This window comes from Megalops cyprinoides, chromosome 5 (assembly GCF_013368585.1).
Source record: "Megalops cyprinoides isolate fMegCyp1 chromosome 5, fMegCyp1.pri, whole genome shotgun sequence".
NCBI lineage: Eukaryota > Metazoa > Chordata > Actinopteri > Elopiformes > Megalopidae > Megalops > Megalops cyprinoides.
In genome coordinates, this window is record NC_050587.1 from 18,132,081 (window position 1) to 18,152,574 (window position 20,494).

General features: G+C 40.6%; 2 protein-coding genes across 2 annotated transcripts in view; one reads left to right on the forward strand and one right to left on the reverse strand.

The window, feature by feature from the left end:
- Window positions 1-2,332: 2,332 nt before the first annotated feature.
- Window positions 2,333-6,717, reverse strand: srek1ip1 (SREK1-interacting protein 1). Its single transcript, XM_036529438.1, has 5 exons — window positions 6,653-6,717; window positions 6,026-6,073; window positions 5,085-5,240; window positions 4,679-4,751; window positions 2,333-2,562 (listed from the first exon to the last, which is right to left on the reverse strand). Exons 1-5 carry the CDS (start codon window positions 6,663-6,665, stop codon window positions 2,385-2,387), a joined length of 468 nt encoding a protein of 155 aa, XP_036385331.1. The 5' UTR covers window positions 6,666-6,717; the 3' UTR covers window positions 2,333-2,384.
- Window positions 6,718-7,163: 446 nt separating this feature from the next.
- Window positions 7,164-20,494, forward strand: part of cwc27 (CWC27 spliceosome associated cyclophilin) — a 60,492-nt gene continuing 47,161 nt past the window's right edge. Inside the window, exons 1-10 of the mRNA XM_036528866.1 lie at window positions 7,164-7,589; window positions 7,939-8,035; window positions 8,773-8,885; window positions 10,436-10,579; window positions 11,885-11,983; window positions 12,151-12,254; window positions 13,395-13,464; window positions 14,837-14,916; window positions 15,420-15,456; window positions 15,742-15,905. Of these exons, the coding sequence (XP_036384759.1) occupies window positions 7,548-7,589; window positions 7,939-8,035; window positions 8,773-8,885; window positions 10,436-10,579; window positions 11,885-11,983; window positions 12,151-12,254; window positions 13,395-13,464; window positions 14,837-14,916; window positions 15,420-15,456; window positions 15,742-15,905 (950 nt within the window). The 5' untranslated portion in view covers window positions 7,164-7,547. The remainder of the gene's footprint in view (window positions 7,590-7,938; window positions 8,036-8,772; window positions 8,886-10,435; window positions 10,580-11,884; window positions 11,984-12,150; window positions 12,255-13,394; window positions 13,465-14,836; window positions 14,917-15,419; window positions 15,457-15,741; window positions 15,906-20,494) is intronic.

Sequence of the window (20,494 nt, forward strand, 5' to 3'; positions counted from 1 at the left end):
GGCAATGTGCTGACTGCACACAATAGATATGCCAGACTCTACAACATAGGAGCAAGTGTTTCTGTCTGTCTCTAATGCTGCCGTTTGTGAACCTTGCGATTTGAAAAGAAAATATCCAAACAAACTGCATGTTTCCACCTCCACCAAGCCTGTTTTGTGTTGCTCTCATGCTTTCCTCTGACTTCAGCCGCCATGTGCAGGTTCATGTGCAGGTTGCCTCTCTCTGTGAACTATGGCTAAACATGTTTACCACCTGAATCATAACCCCTGAGTCACCACTGTTACTTTACAATGTTAGGATACCTCATCTAACGAATGGCTGGAAACATCTGGGATCTGAAACACGGGAACAAAAATATTGGAATTCTAGTGAAAAAAAAAACAAAAACTTTCAGACTCCATACCCACTAAATTCTTTTTATTGCACTTTACCCTCCTCTAATCAAGATTTGAAACAATACTAATTTAAAAACAACCCTTTTCATTATACCTTACAAGTTCTTTAATTGTTATACCATCACTACATCATATCAATTGATGAATATTCCTCGGGAAAATTCTTCATTAACATTGTTGTATGTGAGCCATATTTGTCTCACTTGAGACTTGAAAAAAAACCATATTAGTGGGCACCTACACTGCATGCTGAACAGCACCTAGTAAAGAAAACAGAGTAACATCATTTAATGCCGATAGTATGCTGCCTGCCAAATTAGTTCCTACAGAAAACACCTTGCAATATGATTTAATTTCCAAACATCGCAGGGTGGCATTACCTAATAAGAAGTGACACTGGGTTGTAAGCGTGTTCAAAGCTTTTCGCTATGAAAAGGAAGCTACTGATAATTACTTTCTGAGCAGAAGTTCTTTGTTGCCAGAGATAAAGTTTTCCAGACAGTCATGAATTTGTGTTCTTCACAATAAATTGGGGACAGCCTTTCAAAGGAAATCTCATGTTTTTCAACATTGTAAACAATCAGAAATAATGTATGATCAAGACACCATTGTTAGCAAGAGTTGTTTTTTTACATTAAAAGTAATTTGGATGCAGACAATAGGAGTGTATTAATGCATTCCATAGGTTTCTGATGAAAGGCATGTTGTGCTGAGCCATTCACTGATGCATTCTAACATCAAATACTGGCAATAATGCTGCCCGCTGTTCATCTCCGTGAGTTAAGTGAGCATTTGTGTGCGACCTCATTACAGCTAAGCTTCCGTGTTTGCCCAGTCCCCCTTCCAATTCAGAGAAACCCACTTGAATATTAAAAAGCATTACAACAGATGAATAAAGTCACTCTGCATTAGCCAAGATATCAAATAACAAAAAGGAGCAGCATAGCCTTGGTACAAGATTGTAATGCTGATGTTCAGTGTAACAGTACAGCATTATGCATAGTGGGAGGTATAGAAACAAACCTGACTGTAAAAAAGAGATGGCAAATGAGGCTTGACATACACATATTCTCAGTGGGCACACATTACAGATCTGAAAACAAAATCCACTCTGCACAGCTAAAAAAAAAAGCACTACAGCAATGACACACTCAGAATTACAGAAGAAATGAACGGTTAGATTTCTTTACCCACATATAGCTTATGAAGGTCATAATATCAAGTATGTTCATAGAGTAGTTTTCTTATTCACTCCAATTTTATTACGTAAGTGACTCACAGTAACAAGGCTAATATAAGATGAAAATTTAGCACTCACAAAGGTAAAGCAATAAATGCCCCTACACATCCAACACAATTTTCTAATGCAAAATGTCTGACCATTTCCAATTTTACAGAGATTGTATATTGCATTGTTCTTCATATAAAAATACAAATATAAATGGATTTTGGGCCAGGGTTATGCAAATCTGAATATCAAGATTAAAGGCGCGACTTGAGAGATACGATCACTGGGGACTTTTTTTAATTCACTTTGACTCTTTCACTCGACTGTAAGACAGGCCATTGCCTGGGAACAAACAAAACACAGACCCCCCCCCCTCCCCCTCCCCTTCCCAGAAAGGAATAAAATAATAAAGGAACCTGCCAACCCCTCAAGGAAAGGAATACTTGTCATACATTAAAGCAGTGCTCTGAACCTTTCCTGGTAAGACCAATTAATACAATTGTTGCTGAGCACAATTCAGTGAGAGAAAACCTCAAAAATCTCAATTTAGCTGAAATCAAATACTTACAGTGACGTAAGATTTTAGATTTACGTACATTTCAGCAATATTGGTCATTTGTGATTCCAGTCCAAAAATAAAACAAAACAAAACAAAAAAATAAAAAATACAAAAATGCAGCCCTCAATATTGTCTCTCTTGAGGACAGAAAGCTGCACTGGACGTCTTCTGCGTGCTCTCACTCCGCACAGTACTCCTCCTTCAGTCACTATCCGAGGAGCTGCTGGAGCTGTCGGACGACGAGGAATGCCTCTCCTTCTTTTTGTGCCCTTTCTTGTGTCGTTTCTCCTTCTTCTCTTTCTTTTCCTTTCTGCCTTTCTTCTTGTGGCTCTTGTGTTTCTTTGCCTTCCTGTCCTCTTCGTCGCTTGACGAGTAAGTCCTGTGGAGTGCGAAACGGTGTCTTGACAGTGCCTTTGTGAAAGACTGCACATTGCCCTGTAATTTCACTTATTGTTTTACAACTGCAGCTGTCACGAGACTTGACAGCTATGTGTTCGCTCCGTCTTCCAAATTGACAAACCTCCTACATCACAGCAAAGAACATTTCGGGCACACACTAAATAGTGTGACCCAGAGCTGTCCAAGGGCCCCTAAACATTACGTAGATGCCCCTCAAAACAATATGAATGGCAACATAAATAAAATACTGTGGTACAGCTAATGTTTCCCTTAGTTGTCTGTAATATGGATGATATGGATGATAATATATGAATGTGTGAACAGACATATTTCACACATGTTCTACCTCGAATTGGTCTCTACTTGGGGGTCTGGAACAACTACAAAGGTTGACAACTGTGTGAAATCGTAAAGCAATTTAGGGCACAGATGAGAAAAAGTTAGTGTCTAACAGGGTATTTTATGATCCATGAATGATCCATGAAATCAATTACAAATTACGAAAAGGGAATAAGAACAGACCGACAACATACACACCACTAGCTCGAAGAATAAAGGTACTCCTGCCACCCTTTCGGGACCTTCCACTGCCCTTTCAAAAACATTTCGCATGACTAAATGACCTTGCACCAGAATGGCCAATAAGTCAAAAGATCACTGAGCAACACTGTAAAAAGCCCTGGCTAAATTCATTTATGTGTAGGGTGGAAGCGACAGATGAGTCATCCTTTTGAAGAAAAGAAAAAAAAACTACCATGTTGATGCAAACAGAAAGCATCCTTCTAAGGAGGCTCTTAGAGCCCCGCTGGACAGAGCCCACTTGAAGTCTATTTGGAACCTCAATGCCATCTGTAAGTGTTGCCATCCCATGTGACCAGGGGGATGCAACACAGGAGATCCCTTGCAAACTGACTGAGACCATTCTGACAACACAGTACTAAAAGGCTTTCAGTATGTTATAAGAGCTACAAAATTAAGGCCATAATTGCAGGAACATACCACACTCTTTCAAAGCACATAAAAGGGAAATGTCTCTAATTTAATAGCAAACCATATAAAAATAATCCAGAGTAACAGGACATCAAAGAAATACAAAATAGCCTTAAGTCCCACACAAATACATGTATGCTACAATTAGACAACAGGGGGGCTATAACCATTCTATGTTACGTTCCTGAGTTCAAACTACATTAAAAGGCCTCGGACCACATACAACATGATCGCAAAATTATCACATAATTAATATGAACCCTTCACAATTAGAATTCACAATAGGCACTTTAATGTTAATTACTCACCAGCTTGTGAAGTGTACAGCTTCTTTCATTTAAAAGTTTATTCCTCTAATGTAGTAAATAAACAGTTTGTCACTACAGACATATTTTATGAGGATTGTCTGGCTGGCATCTGCTCTGCTGTGCAACATTTTAAAAAAGGCAAACTGCTGATAACCATGGCTTAAAAGACATCCTTTCCTTAAGATACTCATATAAAATTTGCTGCATTCTGCTTCAAAAGTACCATGTGTACATTTTGCTTGCATTCATGTAGACTACTCACACTTGGTATTTTACTGATATGAATATGGAATGGTCTGGGATATTACATTTAGATTTTTGTCATTTTGCAGATGCTCTTATCCAGAGCAACTCCCAAACTACTCATACAAAGTGCATCTAATAAAATGGCATATGAAAGGTCCTTGTACAAACAAGGATGCTACTAGCCATATTCGAACATGAGTCAACTGTATGTCAACATCCTCTAAAACAGATACAGCCTCTTAGATTGTCTCTGACAAAAGCTTTTTAAGAAGAAAAAAAAAACAGAAAAAAACTGCACTTTACAGATCTTTTTTCCCTGAGAATCAAGTGCACAGATCCTGCACTGACTCATAGGCTTCACACAAATATAGTAGACTATGCAAATGTATAGTATAGACTACACATACATAACTAGTGGGATTTCACAAGATATTAAGAGGGTTCCTTTGATATAGGGGCATATTTTGGGAGATTTTGAAATTGCACACCACCCTCTTCTTTCTCCTCATTTTATGAAGGCAGGAGATCTGTGGTTATGTCAAATAAAATTACCTCTTTCTCATCTTTTTGTGTTTGTCTTTGCTTTTTCTTTTGTGCTGTCCTTTACTGGCATCCTCTTCAGAACCTAGGGCAAAGCAGAAACATACTGGTGGACCCACTGGTTGTAGGAATAAATTCTTGGATCAGATAAAACAGCAGCTTCCAGAAAGCATCAATTTGTGACATGGCAATACTCTCAACTGAAAGCCTTACACATTTAAACCTAGGAATGATTAGGGTCTCCGGATGAAAAATATCCTATTTAACCCTAGCTGCTCCACAAAAAATAGACCTTTACAAATGATCCGAGTGAATACTGAGAGCTCTTCAGTACAAAAGCACACACTTATCGCGGGTAAGACGTGACGGATGTTAAGTAATGGAGTGCAGGCTCTCACCCAGTCCTTGTGACTCTTACCCTTGGTGTTGCTGCGGCTGGGAAGCCGTTCACTGCGCGGAGCGTCCTGCTCCTCCTCGTCACTCTCCTCGCTGCTGGTGCTGCTGACGTCCAGGACGATGTCCTTCCGCGGGTCCACCCGCACAAAGTTCCTGCACTCAAACGTCAGGTGGCCAGCTGTTGGACACAAACACATCGCTGGGTGTGACAAGGCCCTAGCCAACATCAGGTCCACAGTACATTGCTATGCTACAAACAGAACAGCGCTGAGGCCAGAAGCAGCTGTGTGCCGATACCAAAGCATATCGAAAAACCCTTTAGATATGAGCAGGTGTAGATTTGCATGGGTGAATAACAAATAGCAAATGCAACAATATAACAGTTCAAACTGTACTTTTGTTTCTGCTTAAATTTGAAGAATGCATTTATTACAAAACAAACAAGAATAACAAAAACATTGGGAATAAAAATCCTACATCACTCCTATTTGTCAAAGATATTGTGATCTAGTAACATTGAGATATGCGGTAGTGTATATACCTGACTGCCCTTAGTTTTCTAAGTTGTCTAGTACCACAAGTTAACTTGCGGTAGTGCTTGAATGGTGTTGTGCTCGCACTCACTGGCCTGGGAGTGTTGTTAGCCTGGTCAAACACTGTTGCTCATTTAACTTGGAGGGATACACTTCTGTTCTCTTATGCTGGAAGTCGCTCGAGATAAGAGCTTCAGCTACATAAATGTAATGTAATACAAGTCACCAAGAAGATAAATATACACGTTGATATCGAGATACAGTCTCCTGAAAACTGTAAGACTGAAAAGAATGCAAGATTCAGAAAATTCATAGCATATTTTAAAATGTATTTATTTATAAACGCACAATACAATATCCGTAGTAATATGCACATTTCAGTGTGGACACTTAAACTTGAGAAAATATGTAACGTTAAAAGGTTTCTTACGGTAGCCACACTTCTTGCATCCAGCGCGGATGTTATCCTTATTCGGACCTGTAGTGGGAGAACAAACACATGAACAATCTGCTTGCAGTTTTGCACAGAATCGCAAACGCTAAGGCTACCTAGTCAGATAACACGAGGAATATGTGAACTGAAATTACTTGTACTGCTAAGATTACTATCTATCTAATCGTAAACTAAATGTATAGCTAAAGTTAGGTACACTTTCCCTTGTATTTTTCGTTAAGCTGTATCAGGTCTCGCTATCTTGACTAATGGAATAGACATTACCATCAGCTAGGAAGCCAATTGGCGAACTACTTAAACAACGTAGTGCCAAAGAAGGGTATGACAAATATTCATACACGGGCGATCTGATTATTAAAGTAAGTAAGCCAGCTGCTTTGCCCAGCCAGTAGTTTGTGGCTATAGCCAGTTCGCTCGCTCCATGCCGCACATATGGAGAATTCTAGAACGGCAGCTCGGTAGTTCTAGGTCGCTAGCTAGATCTGGGTTTTAAAGAAGAGTTAGATAACATTAGTTTATAGATATCTCTGATAGCGTCCTGGTAATTGAATAAATGATTGAAGCAAGCACCATTGTTTTTGGAAATAATGATAAAATAACAACCTGGGACAGCCATGGAGTACCGTTTCAGCTCCCGATTCGTTCACTCAAACCACTTTCAAAACTTCCCGAAAGCACATCAACAAACTGGGTCCGATGGGAAACACCACGCTGCTCTACCATACTAGATGGCTAACGATGCAGCCACTTAGCTATCCATGTGTAAAAAGATAAGCTAGCACGTGTGGTTACATATATGGGCAGTAAGTATGTATCTAATAAGTTGCTCCTCACTTGACATCAGAGGACAGAGTACACATACATAGCGAACCTTTTAGGTATTTTATCCAACTAGTTCCTGTCACTATCTACAGCTATCTAAATGTGGTGGGTAGAAAACACTAATTGTAAGCCAGTCAGCAAACAAACAAAAATACTTAAGCCAACACTTCTCAGAGGATTCAGTTATCCAAAAAGCGAGTTCACATCCATCAGTTACAATCGCCTACATCAACGTTTTCTGGCCAGCTAGGTCATCTGTGCCTCAGACGTGTTTCCCAGGGATTACTTACGATGTAACACGAAAACAAGTTGAGTGGCGATTCTGAGCGTGCTGTTATTAACAAAAAACTCGATATTGAGCTAATATTGAGAATTTTTTATCAGACGATCAAAACTGTAAATTAGGGCTATTAAATAGAAACGTCATTCATTTCAGTTAAAGTAAATGAAACAAATTGTAGAAAGACGTTGACTTCATTCACCACCCCCAGAAAGTGCTTCACACTTTTTCACAACAATATGGCGGTCAATTCACGGCTGTGTTAAGCGTGTAGTTAGATGTAGCTATTTTCAGGAATCGTCAGGAGTATTTGCGGTATTCCAACAGACAGTGTTGTCTTCAAGCAAATTCAGATTATTATTGTTGTTGTAGTAGGCAGCAAAGACAAAGGACGAAATGAGCAACATATACATTCAGGAGCCACCGACGAATGGCAAGGTGGGTCGCTACCATCAAGCTTTACGTGCTATTGCCCAATTAGCGAATGTAACGCTAGCTACAGTAGCCGTAGCGAGTAATAATTCAAAGAGTCTCGAGAGAGCGAAGTGGTCATCCTAAACAGCCCTGCAAGACTTAATTGCTTATACATCTGAGGATGCAACTATTTACACGAGGGGTACAATAATTACTCTGTATGCAATTGCAAATATGCAGACTTGTTGCTGCAAAACTGCTAAAATGGGTTGTGTGTGTAATTTTCTAGCTGTTACACTGTACTCAACCATCAGGTACTGTACTGAATTGTACAGTCATGGATGCTGCTAAAAGTACTGCTGTCTTTCCCTAGGTACTGATAAAGACATCAGGCGGTGACATTGACGTGGAGCTGTGGTCCAAAGAGGCACCAAAGGCATGCAGAAATTTTGTCCAGCTTTGCATGGAAGGTAGGTAGCAATACGTTCATCTCTAGGCCAATATTTCACATATAGAGGGATGTGTGAGCTAAACATTCAAATATCGACAGCTATTCTACAAATGCATTTCTTATATCAGTATTGCAAAGACTTAATTTAATGATATGTGTAATTATAACAGTCAGAAATACAGATGTGTAGCCTTCTCATCAATACTCACGGGAAGCTGAGACACACTGTATAAGATGAGAATAAATTCATATAATCTAATTTCGTCCTTGAATGTGCAATTGCAGGCAGATTTCGTTGCAGTCGTAATTTACACAGAAGGAACTGAAGTCCTGGTGCATTCTTTGGAGGGGAAACACTAGGGTAGTTGCTTGAACATATAAGTATCAAATTATTAAAAAAGACCATTAAACTTGTGTCATACAAATTGTCATAACAATCACAAACTGGATTTATGAATTAAATATTTGCAAACCAAATATTTTGGATTTTGCCAGCATCTTGTGGTTCATTCTCCATTGTAAGATTTCCATTTTCACAGCAAAGGGTGCCACACTAAATACATTTAATTGACTTAAAATTTACTACGTATGAGCTTGAAGAGTGGGTGCTGGAACAAAATGCTTCAAACATTGCTGCCTTAGACTTGCGTTTGTGACAAAATGAGACTTATTTATTTATTAATTTATTTCACATGTGATAGATGAGTCCCCTGAATTCTGTCGCTACACCTGCTGATACTTTGCTTGTTGTTGCAGGTTACTATGATGGCACAATATTCCACCGTGTGGTGCCGGATTTCATTGTTCAAGGGGGGGATCCCACAGGCACAGGGACCGGTGGGGAGTCCGTGTTCGGGCGACCCTTTAAGGTGAGGGAACATTTCCTGTCACCTATACCTCAGTGTGGCTTGGCAGCTTTAAGTGCGGGTAGCATAAGTCTCCTGGCTCATGGACTGATTTGTTGTTCTGGAGAGTGAAGACATGTCATTGTAAAAGGATATGGTTAATTAACCCAGGATTGTTTTTGGCTTGGATTTAGAACATATTGTATTCGGCAGGCTTTTTGCAGTGGCTGAGGCATGTGAGAATACAATTGTGGAGGGTGTCCTAAGCAGTCATGGGAAATTGACTAGTTACTGATCCTCAGCTGTGTATAGGCAATTTAAGTGAACAGTGGTGTGGAGTCGAGCTCAGAAGGTTGCTCGTTCGATTTCCTGCTGGGGAACGTAACCCACAATTGCCTCAGTAAATTCTTAGCTGTATAAATGAGTAAAATTGTAATCTACGCAAACATTTGCTAAATGAAAATAATGTAGATGTGAACCAGTTTTTAACAGATATAGTATTTGCTTTATTTTGTGTATGCATCACAGCTCAATTCATGTCATTTGTATTTATAGTAACCCAAATTAATTATGTCTGTTACATCACTGAATATTACTAATGATGAAAAATATGTTAATTTTAAGATTAACATTGACATTTGATGAATTAAGAGACAGCCATGAAGCCGGGGAGAGTGTATGGTTGCACTTACCAAGCATTCATAATTCAGTTGTAATTCAAGGCCATTAACTTGTTGTGTGCTTGGTAAGTCTGCCACATAACCTATTCACTGGGGTGTATTTATTCATCCTCATTACTAGAAAATCTAGCTAAACCATTTTGTTTAGGGAGATTGATGGTACAGGATATGTAAGTATGCTACCTTCATTAAGATGTGCTGTGTTAAATGCTACTTATACGGTAACCTGAAACATTTTTTCAGAGGACTGCCCTAGCTGCTCCTTAATTCAAGTTTATGTCACAGCCATCCTTAATTAAATCATCTCTCATTTATTCTTAAAAGTAGCATACACCAGGGCCTAGTGAAATTATAGCTGAATTGTTTTAGTTATCAACATTCGATGTAACAACAGAACCTCATGTGACCACTGTGAAACCATCAACGTTTCCAAAGAATGAATGAAGAATGAATCGCTTACTTGTTAATAAGTAACTATGTCTTTGCCTTCCGTTCATAAATGTTGCATGTGGTGTATGCATTTTTTGCATGAATTTTCAAGTGGTGACCTGCCCCAAAACACGTTGACTGCTTTCCTATGTCCTGAGTGTGTGTACTGGAATTGTTTAATTTTATTTTCAAATACTTTATGAATACATACAGTTTCTATTTTAAGGCATTTTAATAACTTGTTCCTTTGTCACTGTAATGTGAGGTAGACATCACCTCATGTATAATTGTAATTTCGCTGCACAGTCTTTGGAGAGCAATTACTGTTTCAGTTAAAGAAAAAAAAAAGACCTTCAAAAGTGAATAGGAGGAAATATATGGGAAGGACAGGGAGGGGGTGTTTTCTTCCAGAAGACATTAGAGTAGCGTGCCTCTATTATTTTCCTTTTCTCTCTCTCCTTGTAGGATGAGTTCCACTCAAGACTGCGCTTCAATAGGAGAGGTTTGGTTGCCATGGCGAACGCAGGGCCTCATGATAACGGCAGCCAATTTTTCTTCACTCTTGGCCGTGCCGACGAGCTCAACAACAAGCACACTATATTTGGAAAGGTAAAAGCACAAAGAACATGGCTTGTTGCTACCCTCTTTATTGTCAATCTCTGCAAGATACTATGTTCGTTTTATCACTGTATAACACATCTAGCATGCCCCTGGTATAGGAAAATGTATGGACAATCACTGTTGGGCAGTACAGATATCTTTCAGAGTGTGTGAACATTAAGCTCAGCCAAAAATATTTTGTTGGCTGTCCTTACCGCAATTGAATCATCTTTAGTAGGAATGTCTTGGTGTGTTTTTAGTACACTCAGCGAGACATATTTCCTTTTTTCCCTTCACAGAGTGTATTTCTAGATCAGATTTTTTACGCTGACTGTTCTTTTTGTCTTATGGGAAGCATTTTAGGTTAACATTCAAGTTTATAGGCTTGTAGTCAGATTTCATCTGAAATTTTGAACATTTAAACCTTGAACAGAGTACTAACTTGCAATTTCACAGAATGTCCTACCTTATTATAATGCTAGGAATGCATTCAGATGATGAGGACCCTTGACGTGTCAGCATTCCACATTGCTGTTTAGACATACTCTTGAGTCTAGCATCACAGAGCCATGACCATACAAAAAGCATCACATTGTTTGAGGAAAAAAAACACAGGAATAAATTATTGATCTGTTTCAGATGCAGTTTCATATAAACCTGACCTTGCATGAATTAAATGAAATGATTCCTTTGACAAAGTGCATTGACTTGCATAGATAATGGATTATTCAATATATCAGTAAAAACATTGAAGAGTGTGCCTTTTAAGTGCCTGTATTTGTAGTTCATGTCAGGCAACCTTATGTAGAAAAGGAGTAACAAATGATAAAGCTTATCAACCTCATCTAAAAGAATACTGAAGCTACACAAGTAAAGTGCAGTGTAGAGAATACTGTTGTACTACTGGTGACAATGGTGCATTTTCCTCCATGTTCCTTGTGGTCAAATTTTTAATAGAGCTTATGAGTTTGCTTAATTATCCTTTTATGAGATTACTTGTCAGAATTCATTTTTCATGTTGAAATTGCTGTCGGTGTAATGTTTTGTTTATATAAGGAGAATGTTGTGCATGGTCTGTGTTCTGACCAGTGCTGATGGTGTTGCTGTCATAGCTGTGGATGTTGTTTTAGACCATGCCCCGTTAAGAATGTTCATAACAAGCCAGCAAATCAGAACCCTTGTATCTTCAGCAGTGGCAGAGACAGCTTTCACTGTGAGGAGATGAATATCTGGTCCATATGTAGATCATTGGTGATGTTCCTTTTGAATGGCTCATTTCTGTCTTAAAATACATCCATCTATCTCACAATGCAGGTGACTGGTGACACTGTGTACAACATGCTGAGATTAGCGGAAGTGGAGTGTGACAGTGATGAAAGACCATTAAATCCACACAAGATCCGCTCCACTGAGGTCTGTACCGTGAAAACACCGTTCTGTGAACAATAAAAACTAGCAAAAAAATGAAACTGTTCAGTATTTGCTTAAAACAGACTGAGAATTCATTTCTAATTTCTGTATCTAAACCACAGTTGTTATACATAATGATAATAAGAAAAAAAATGCATTTATGTTCACAGGTTTTGCATTCCCCATTTGATGACATCATTCCCAGGGAAATTAAAAAGGCAAAAAAGGAGAAAGACAAAGACGAAGGAAGGAAATCTCAGTCCAAAGCAACAAAGTAAGCATTTGAAGGCAAAGATGCGCTCATCACAATTTCCTGTACTCCTGAGCTTTTTTTACTGGGAAAACGGTAACCACTGTGCAGGTATAGGTGGATGATATGCTGTTTTCCTGACTGGGAATTACATTTACATCACACTGACCATTACGTTACATATTGTCACTTGGCAGACACTCCTGTCCAGACCAGCTTAGTAAGAAAGTAAGCATCCAATAGTGCATCTCAGCGATGTTGAAAATGCACAGTATTGGTGGGTTAAACAGTTCCAACAAAGCGGAGGGCTGAGTTCATACAATTGAACTGCTCTGTTGGATTCCTTTTTTATTCAGTACAGTAATGCATCTCAAACCAAAATTTGCTGCCAGAAGCTCATTTATCACAGCCACAGTTGTGACATCATGCCTCAAGGCAACCATGCATCTTGGACGATCTTTTGCAGGTTCTGTGGGTTGGTCTGCCAGACTACTGAATGGATTCCTACTCCCCTGTACCAAAAATTAATATACTGAGAATGTATTTTAGAGAATTTTTTATCTCATTGAAAATGTGTTAATAATTGCTGCGTTGGTATATTGAAATATACAGTAATGCTTTGCATTAATATATTTTAAATGTATTTGCAATATATGCCTGGGCTGAACAACATATTTATTTGTATATTAGAATATATTTCAACTTTGTATGGGCTCCATTGGTAGCAATCAGAATGCAACAAGTCCTAAATGCCAGCTAGCACAATTGCGGAAGGCAAACAGTTGTATGATGAAAGCCAGGGTGGTGGTGCAGGCATCAGTGACAACAGTGGAATTCTTTCATAATTTCATAATTCTATTTATGGTATCATTTTAAAATCCCTTCAAAATTGCGCATTTGCATGGAAGGCATATTACAATTTTTGAGAGATGAAGTCTAGTGGGGGTGCCCTGTCCTTGCAGAAATTGAATTGGAAATGAAATGAAATCTCGTTGCACAATAACTGTACGTGGGATACCTTTTCCCTGAAAGTGCTGCCCTTTGTGGGCGGATGAAATGATTCTCTGTGAGTCATGACTTTGCATTCATGTTGGGCTGAGTACAATATAATGGAGAGCACCTCATTTTCAAGTAAAAAGCAGGAACTCATTTGTTTGCCACCAGGAACTTCAGCCTGCTGTCTTTTGGAGAGGAGGCAGAAGAAGAGGAAGAGATGGTGAATAAAGTCAGCCAGGTAATGATGCCAGCCAAATATGAATGCACTCCCCTAGTGCAGGTACAACTCCTGGCCCAGAGAGCAGTATCGTCTCGATGGAAGATTGAATTGGCTGACTGGAAGTGCATTTACTTTTTTTGAAAGGCCAGTGATTTAAATATGGAAGAGCGTCTCATAATGACAGCTGTATCACCCCCCCAGTGACCCTCTTATTTTCTCATTTTCTGACATTGCTCCTTTAATAAATTGCCAGGGCTTTCCTAGAGTTAATGCTTTATCGTTAATTGAAGGGTTTAACTAAATTCAGGTTTAGTCTGAATTTAAACATTCGGATTCATGATTGGGAAACGGCCCAGTGGCTCCAGCTGCTGAAAATCTTTTTATCACTCTTGGATGCATTTCCTTTGTACAAATTGTGCCTCTCTTTAATGTCAGCTTATACTCACATGCCAAGTGTCTGGCTAGCAAGACAAACATGGGAACTATGATAGCCTCCAATGGTGTAATGCAGTTTGCCAAATGCACAGCACGTCAGAATGCTGTTGTATGGAAGGAGTAATGGAATATATGTCAATATATGTTAATATATGTAACTTCAGCTGCTAAAATTACTGCAAACCTCAAGACGTCAAAGCAGCAAGGATAATTTCTCTTTGTGTCATCAAATGCAAACTGGACTTGAATAAGCTGGCTGAATGTAAAACATTTGCATTGGTTAATTAACTTTAAATATGCAGTAAGCAATAACGCTAAAATTAAGTAGTAAAATGGAGTATGAGCAGCTATCAGCCCATACAGACTTTGCATAAACAGTAGTCTGACTAATTTGTTCTAAGGATATAATTTTCATAACTGCTCATAACTGCACCAGTTAGCCAATAACTTTTATGGATTAATACTGATTTACAGTTAATTACCCAATGATACAGTTTGACTCTGTGATCACTGTATTGCTGTAGTTTTCCTGTGGGAAAACGGTACCCTTTGAACAAACTCCCGTTGTGCAAAGGCAATATGTGTGGTCAAGCCGCTGGTGAGCATAATCGATTTTTGACGACTGTGGATTGAATAAAATGATGGCAAATATCATTCGGGATGACCACCTGTGGTGATGGCCGAACTGTCTCCATTTCTCAGGCTCAGAGATCATATTCGAAAGTATGCGCGCGATGTGGCACTGGGTGATTGGAGAGGTAACAGGAGGGCTTAGAGCGTTGTTAGTTTTCTCAGTCATTTCAAACAGAAGTGCGGTTTCAGACACGCCGGTCCGAGCCTGCAGAGGATATTACGCATTACCCCCGAAGAGCTACCGCAGCAGAAGTTTCTCCGAAATTGCAGGGTCGGGAAGACAAATTGCAGTGCAAACGGCATCCCTTGTTTCTTCTTGCAGACAATGAAAGGCAAGAGCAAGAGCAGCCATGATTTACTGAAGGACGACCCCAGGTTAAGCTCGGTGCCTGCCATCAACAGGTATAATGACGGCATGCGCCCGCCTGACCAACCCGCAGTTCAGTGGCTTTTGTCTCACGTTTACTGTTGTTGGCTTTCTAAATTAATATTTCCTCAGAATGACACCGGGAAGAATCTGCTTTTTTATTTAAAACATTGCTGTTGGAACATGTCATATATAAATCAAGCACAGCAGAGGCGCTCCATGCTGTAGTGCCCTGAGCAGACGGGGGAAAGAGAGAATGTGTGAAGCTGGGTGTAACTGTGGTCCAGCGACTGTGTTTGATGTATGGTGCCCTTACATAGTTGTGTCTGCACTAACGATTCGAGAGCGCTGGACCTCGAGCAAACCCCATTCTCTCTGACCCTGCTGACCTTTTGTTTAGAAATATTGCCCCCGCAATTGAAACGAGTCTCGCTCTGTCATGAGGTCAAACAGGAAATGTTGAATATGTTAGTACAAGAAAAGAAAAGGCATGTATATTCAGTGGGATGATAAAATTGATTTTTTTTTTCTTTTGAAGGAAAGAATCCAAACAAGAAGCAGGAGACTCATCAGGGGTAGGTAATGAGTTGATCTGAGGTGTCATCTTTCTTATTTTATTCACATTGAAATCTGTTTAATACAGATGTGTCAGTTTTTTCAGGCCTTTTGTAAGCTATGGCACCTACGTTTTTTGTATCAGACTGGTGAATTCCACATGAAAAGGCTTCAGGAGTCTCCATTGCCTTTTTCACAATAGCTTTTCTGTTCATTTTGCTCTTCACGGCATGTAATATTAGCAGGAGTCCTTGTGACTTTTTTCTCCAGATACAAGTTCTGTGTGTTTGTTTTGTACGATGAAGGGAGTGGACGAGGAAGACGAAGGAGACACAGACGAAGATGAAGACGATGCTGCAGGGAGGGCGGAGATGAGGGAGCGAATCTCGAACAAGCTGAAAAAAGAGAAAGTTGAGGAGAAGAAGGCCGAGCCCGCAGAAGAAGAGCGGAGTCAGAAGACAAGCCGCAGGTAAGCCAGGACAGAGCTCCGACCCTCAATTTCTCGGTCAGCATTGAACAAGAACAGTGTTCACAACCACTGCAGTGCAGTCCCATTTTTGAATAAAACATTTATTTTGTGGTTGAGTATTAATTTTGGTAATATCATAATTACAAGGCATTCAGAAATTAAATAGCAGTCTCTAAATGCAGGTTGTCCCCATTTTTGCATTTCTGCATGCTTCCAGCAGATGGCAGTACTATGCTGAGAAACCTGTTTTAGTTCAAGCCACTGTTGCAGTGGTGATGGGTAATATTAAGATTTGTAAATGAGCTTTGTGCTCTCTGGGGCTACAACAGTTTCCATATTAATTTCTAACCCACACACTAATTACTCTTTAATTTTACTCTATTGTCAGCTAATCAAATACGGCCCTTCCCCCTTAATAATTACCTCTGTAAGAAATTAATGAAGCAAGGAGCCTGTGGCTTCAGTAGCTTGGTATCTGTACAATGATGAGCCATTCTCTGTTCAGTCCCACAATAATGTAATCCACTGATTATGTTCTCAGCAACAGTATGATAAAGGAGACTGGTGAAATGCTGCAAAGCTACTAGAGGTCAAATTGTGTACAATGTAATTGTATTATCATTTAGTGAAAATACCGTATGTGAACTTGAGTTATATACTTTTGTTTTAGAGTGATAGACTACACATTTATTTAGTTGGCATAATGCATAATAGCGTGGTACAAATGTGCAGTTATGCCCTCGTATCTGTTACTTTGAAGTCGACCATGATCATTACTGTAATCCCCTCAATGCAAGCACACTTTCAGGTTTTTACACCTCACAGTAACATGTACCAAACCTGACGAGTTAAGTTAAAAGAAGGACTCTGACTTCAACCTTAAACTGTTGAGAATCTTGCTTATCTTTGCTAAAGCAAACTCTAGGTTTCTTTCACCCGTAGAAGTGCAGAGGGCTGTGTAGCTGTCTGCTGAATCTCCCAGCCAGGCTCAGGTGTCCTCCAGTCCTGTGAGTTCGAGAAGAGTGACCTTGCCCACTGCGATCGATCTCCCATGCTGCTGTGGTGCTTTCCCTTCACGCTTCAGAACCTCGCTCGTGTACCGAACGCTCTGCCGTAGAGCGGCCAGGGGAAGGCACTGTTGCGCTTTTAGACCCCGGGGCGGCCGCTGCTGTTGCAGGATTGGACTCTTGTTCACAGGCATCTGAAGCTCAGTGCGGGAGGGTGAGAATGATGGCAGCAGACGCTGTCAGGTGACTACTGAATATCTGATGGAAGTTCAGCTCCGGTCTTTGTGTCTGTCACTCTGTGAATTTACGAACTTTTGTCGTTATTGTTATTGCTGTATCACTAGCAAAGTGATAGGAAATTCATATCTGTGGAATCTTACTGCATTTAATGTGTGTGCTTGCACAACTGCAAGTAGACAGAAATGTTAACGATAGTCATGGGTACTACAAAAGTGGAACAACTCTTGCACACTTACGAAATGCAATCACACACAGTCATGTTTAAGTCCTTGGCTTGTTCTGCCATTACCATGCAGCCCTTACTAAATAATGGATTCTATAGAATGCAGACAGTGGTGGACTGGTAATGGTACGATCCAAAGCTCTCCCACTATTTATTTACTGCGAATGTATGAGGACAAAAATCAGTGAAATTCCTTTCATCCAATATTGTTTTGGATACTTGTTAATGCTAACATTACAGCATATCATTTTGGGGACGCTAATGCTACAACGTAACTGGCAAGCAAGGGTGAAAATGGCATTGCTTCAATGCAGATACATTCACACACGACACGTGAGGCATGATCAGACACATCCAAAGCCTTGTCTGCGACAGGAAGTGGCATTTTGATAGCGGCAACTTTATTGACCCCCCCCCCCACCCTGAGGGTTGACGGCGACGATGCCACCGGGGTGTCGCTGAAGCCGCACGGCGCTCCCGGCCAGGCAGGAGCCGCAAGCGCCTGCCGGCCCTCAACACGCACATCAGACCCGCTGGCCCGACATCAAATGAGCCCAGGCCGGGGCTGGCTAGGTGAGAGAGAAATGCTGGCGCAGGAGTGAAATTACTGCACAGAAAGAGCCGAGGGGCGATCAGGCGGAGCCGGTGCCAGTCCGGTCCTGGACGCGGACCGAGAGAGAGAGAGAGAGTGAGTCAGAGCCCCAGAGCCCTGAGAGGAGGTACGTGTTTCTCCCCGTATGAAGGATGCCTCTGCAAACGGCCACGCGAATCATCCCCCTTTCCCCCCTGAAAAAGGCAGAAACACTTAAGGGAAACCTGTAGCCCTGGTGCGTCGGGTTCGCCGCCCAACCCCCCCCCCCCTTTTTTTCCCCCAATAATTACTTCAACATTTGAAGCGGCCTCGGGAGACCGTGTTAAGACTTTATGAATATAAGCTTCCCTTTATTGAAAGCCCAAGGAGCTTTTCACCGCTGTGTTTGCTTTATCAGATTGGAAAAAAATGGAGAGTCTTGTTAAATATAATTGCTTCCCCAAACTAACTAATTTCCAGTGTTAAAAACAAAAAAAAAGGTATATCTGCTGTTGGCAGCCGCGTCGATAAGAAAATGTTCTTTTCTGGTTCTGCTGAGGGTGCGGGCACAACCAAGCTGACCGACTGCCTTAAGCAGTGCAGGCTGGAGGGTGGGGCGGGCAGTTTTTCCAAGGGTGTGCCTGTGCTGGTGGAGTCTGGGGCACGCTTAGCTGCGTACCCTTCAAAGGTGAGGCCTGCTTTTCCCCGTGAGGCAGCGGAGCTCTCTACATCCTGGTACTGTGGGGTCAAATTCGGGGTGGCGCACCGTAAAGTAAAGCACCTTACGTGAACTGCTGAAGTTAAGAGTCCGTGGTTTATATAATAGGATGTAGAAATGGAAGCTTAATTAGTCTCACTTGATAGAGGTGTGTGATAAGCACATGACACGAAAGTGTAGCCGCAAGCAGCGATTAAATGCAGACCAAGCGTGAGTGCATGCCCGAGCAAGCGTAAAATGTTGCTCCCGTGTATCACAACAGCTTTACCACTCAACATATTCGCTTATTGCGCTGATAATCAGTCCCCGCAGCGAAATGAGCAAGAGTCTTTTTTTTCCCATCATGTGGGAACGGCAGAACTCAGCTGGTTTGTGGCAGCCATGTTTCTTTACCTAATTCCCAGTGTCAGTTTTTTCCCCATTTAAGTTAGGGAAAACCTAGAAAATGCACGTTGTTGTTATCGTTACTCTTGCTGTGGAACGTGGTAACACGGACTGCACAGGGTCTTGAAGCAGTTGAACACAAATCAATTTTGGCTGACAACCCCTATGACCAGTTACCAGGCCTATAATCTAGACAAAGTATATCTATTACTTGTAGTATGTAAGAGTCACTTCAGCCTAGTCATGAAGGCAGTTTTATTTATCAAGTACTTCCTTAACCAGCACTTCTATTCAAAATGGCAAGTGTTTTCCATTGCAATTTTGATAATAGCTCTCTGTCAAGACCAGAAAAATAAAAAAGAAGCATGTGGCCATTACTTATCTCCTAAAGATAAGTACTGATTTACTTGGCTAGGCGTTTTGCTACAGTGAATGGCCCTTACCAGAATCAGAATGCAAGTGAGCGCAGCTCCATGGGTGGGCATGTACTGATGGAGGTGAAGGGATTCTGCAGTGTGTGTTGTTTATGAGCACCCGACCTTGCTGTTTTCAGCACCGTAGCTTCCAGAGATGCTCAGTTTCAGTGCTTTTTTTTCTCAAGTAGCATCTCATCAATTGACAGCGATTATTTTTTTCCTTTTGTATGTCAAGGGCCAAGAGAGCTTGGTGCTTTTTGACCTCGATAGTGAGGCTGTCTGTCTTTTCCCTGTCTCTTTATTCCTGAAGGCTTCATTTTGAATTGACTGATCCTACTTCACCAGCTCTCATTCTTTGCAGGTGAACTGACTTTGAGTTATGTGCACACTGCTTGTGCTTTTCAGACACTGGAAAATGTGGACGGTACATCCAAGCATTGTGCATCAGAGTTTTGTTCTTTTTGCTTGAAGTGCCAGAATAACAAACAACATACAGATAGAAATGCTATCTTTGTATGAAGCAGCTTGGTCAGTTCCAGCTTCTGTTACATCTGTGATTAGAGGTTTCAGGTCTCAAATATACAGAAGGCTTCATGCAGTCATATTTAGCATTGTAAATGGGATCAAGTATGGCTTTTTATGATCATTCCTACTTTAATACGGATTTGTGCACATCATTGTATGGGAACCAGTGTAAATTATTCCTGCTTAGAACAAATACTGAATATGGCTGTTAATAAGGCTTAGTTTCTTAGGGTTAAGGCTTAGTTGTGAGCGTGTTTAGATGTACAGTTTTCTGATACAGTCGAACAGGGTCTTGTAACATTTTGTGGTTTGTGGTCTGGACAGACTGGTAATTTAGTGGTTTGGAAGTCTAGCTAGCTAAGCGGTCTGAGACTTTTTCATACCGTTTTGGGACAATTGTGTCAGCTCTCTTAAGGTACCGTGCCCTGCCTGGCAGGCATTGTTAAGCTAGTTAGTTGGCTACAGTTTCAGCTATATAGTAAACATTATTGTTAGAGTTATTTCA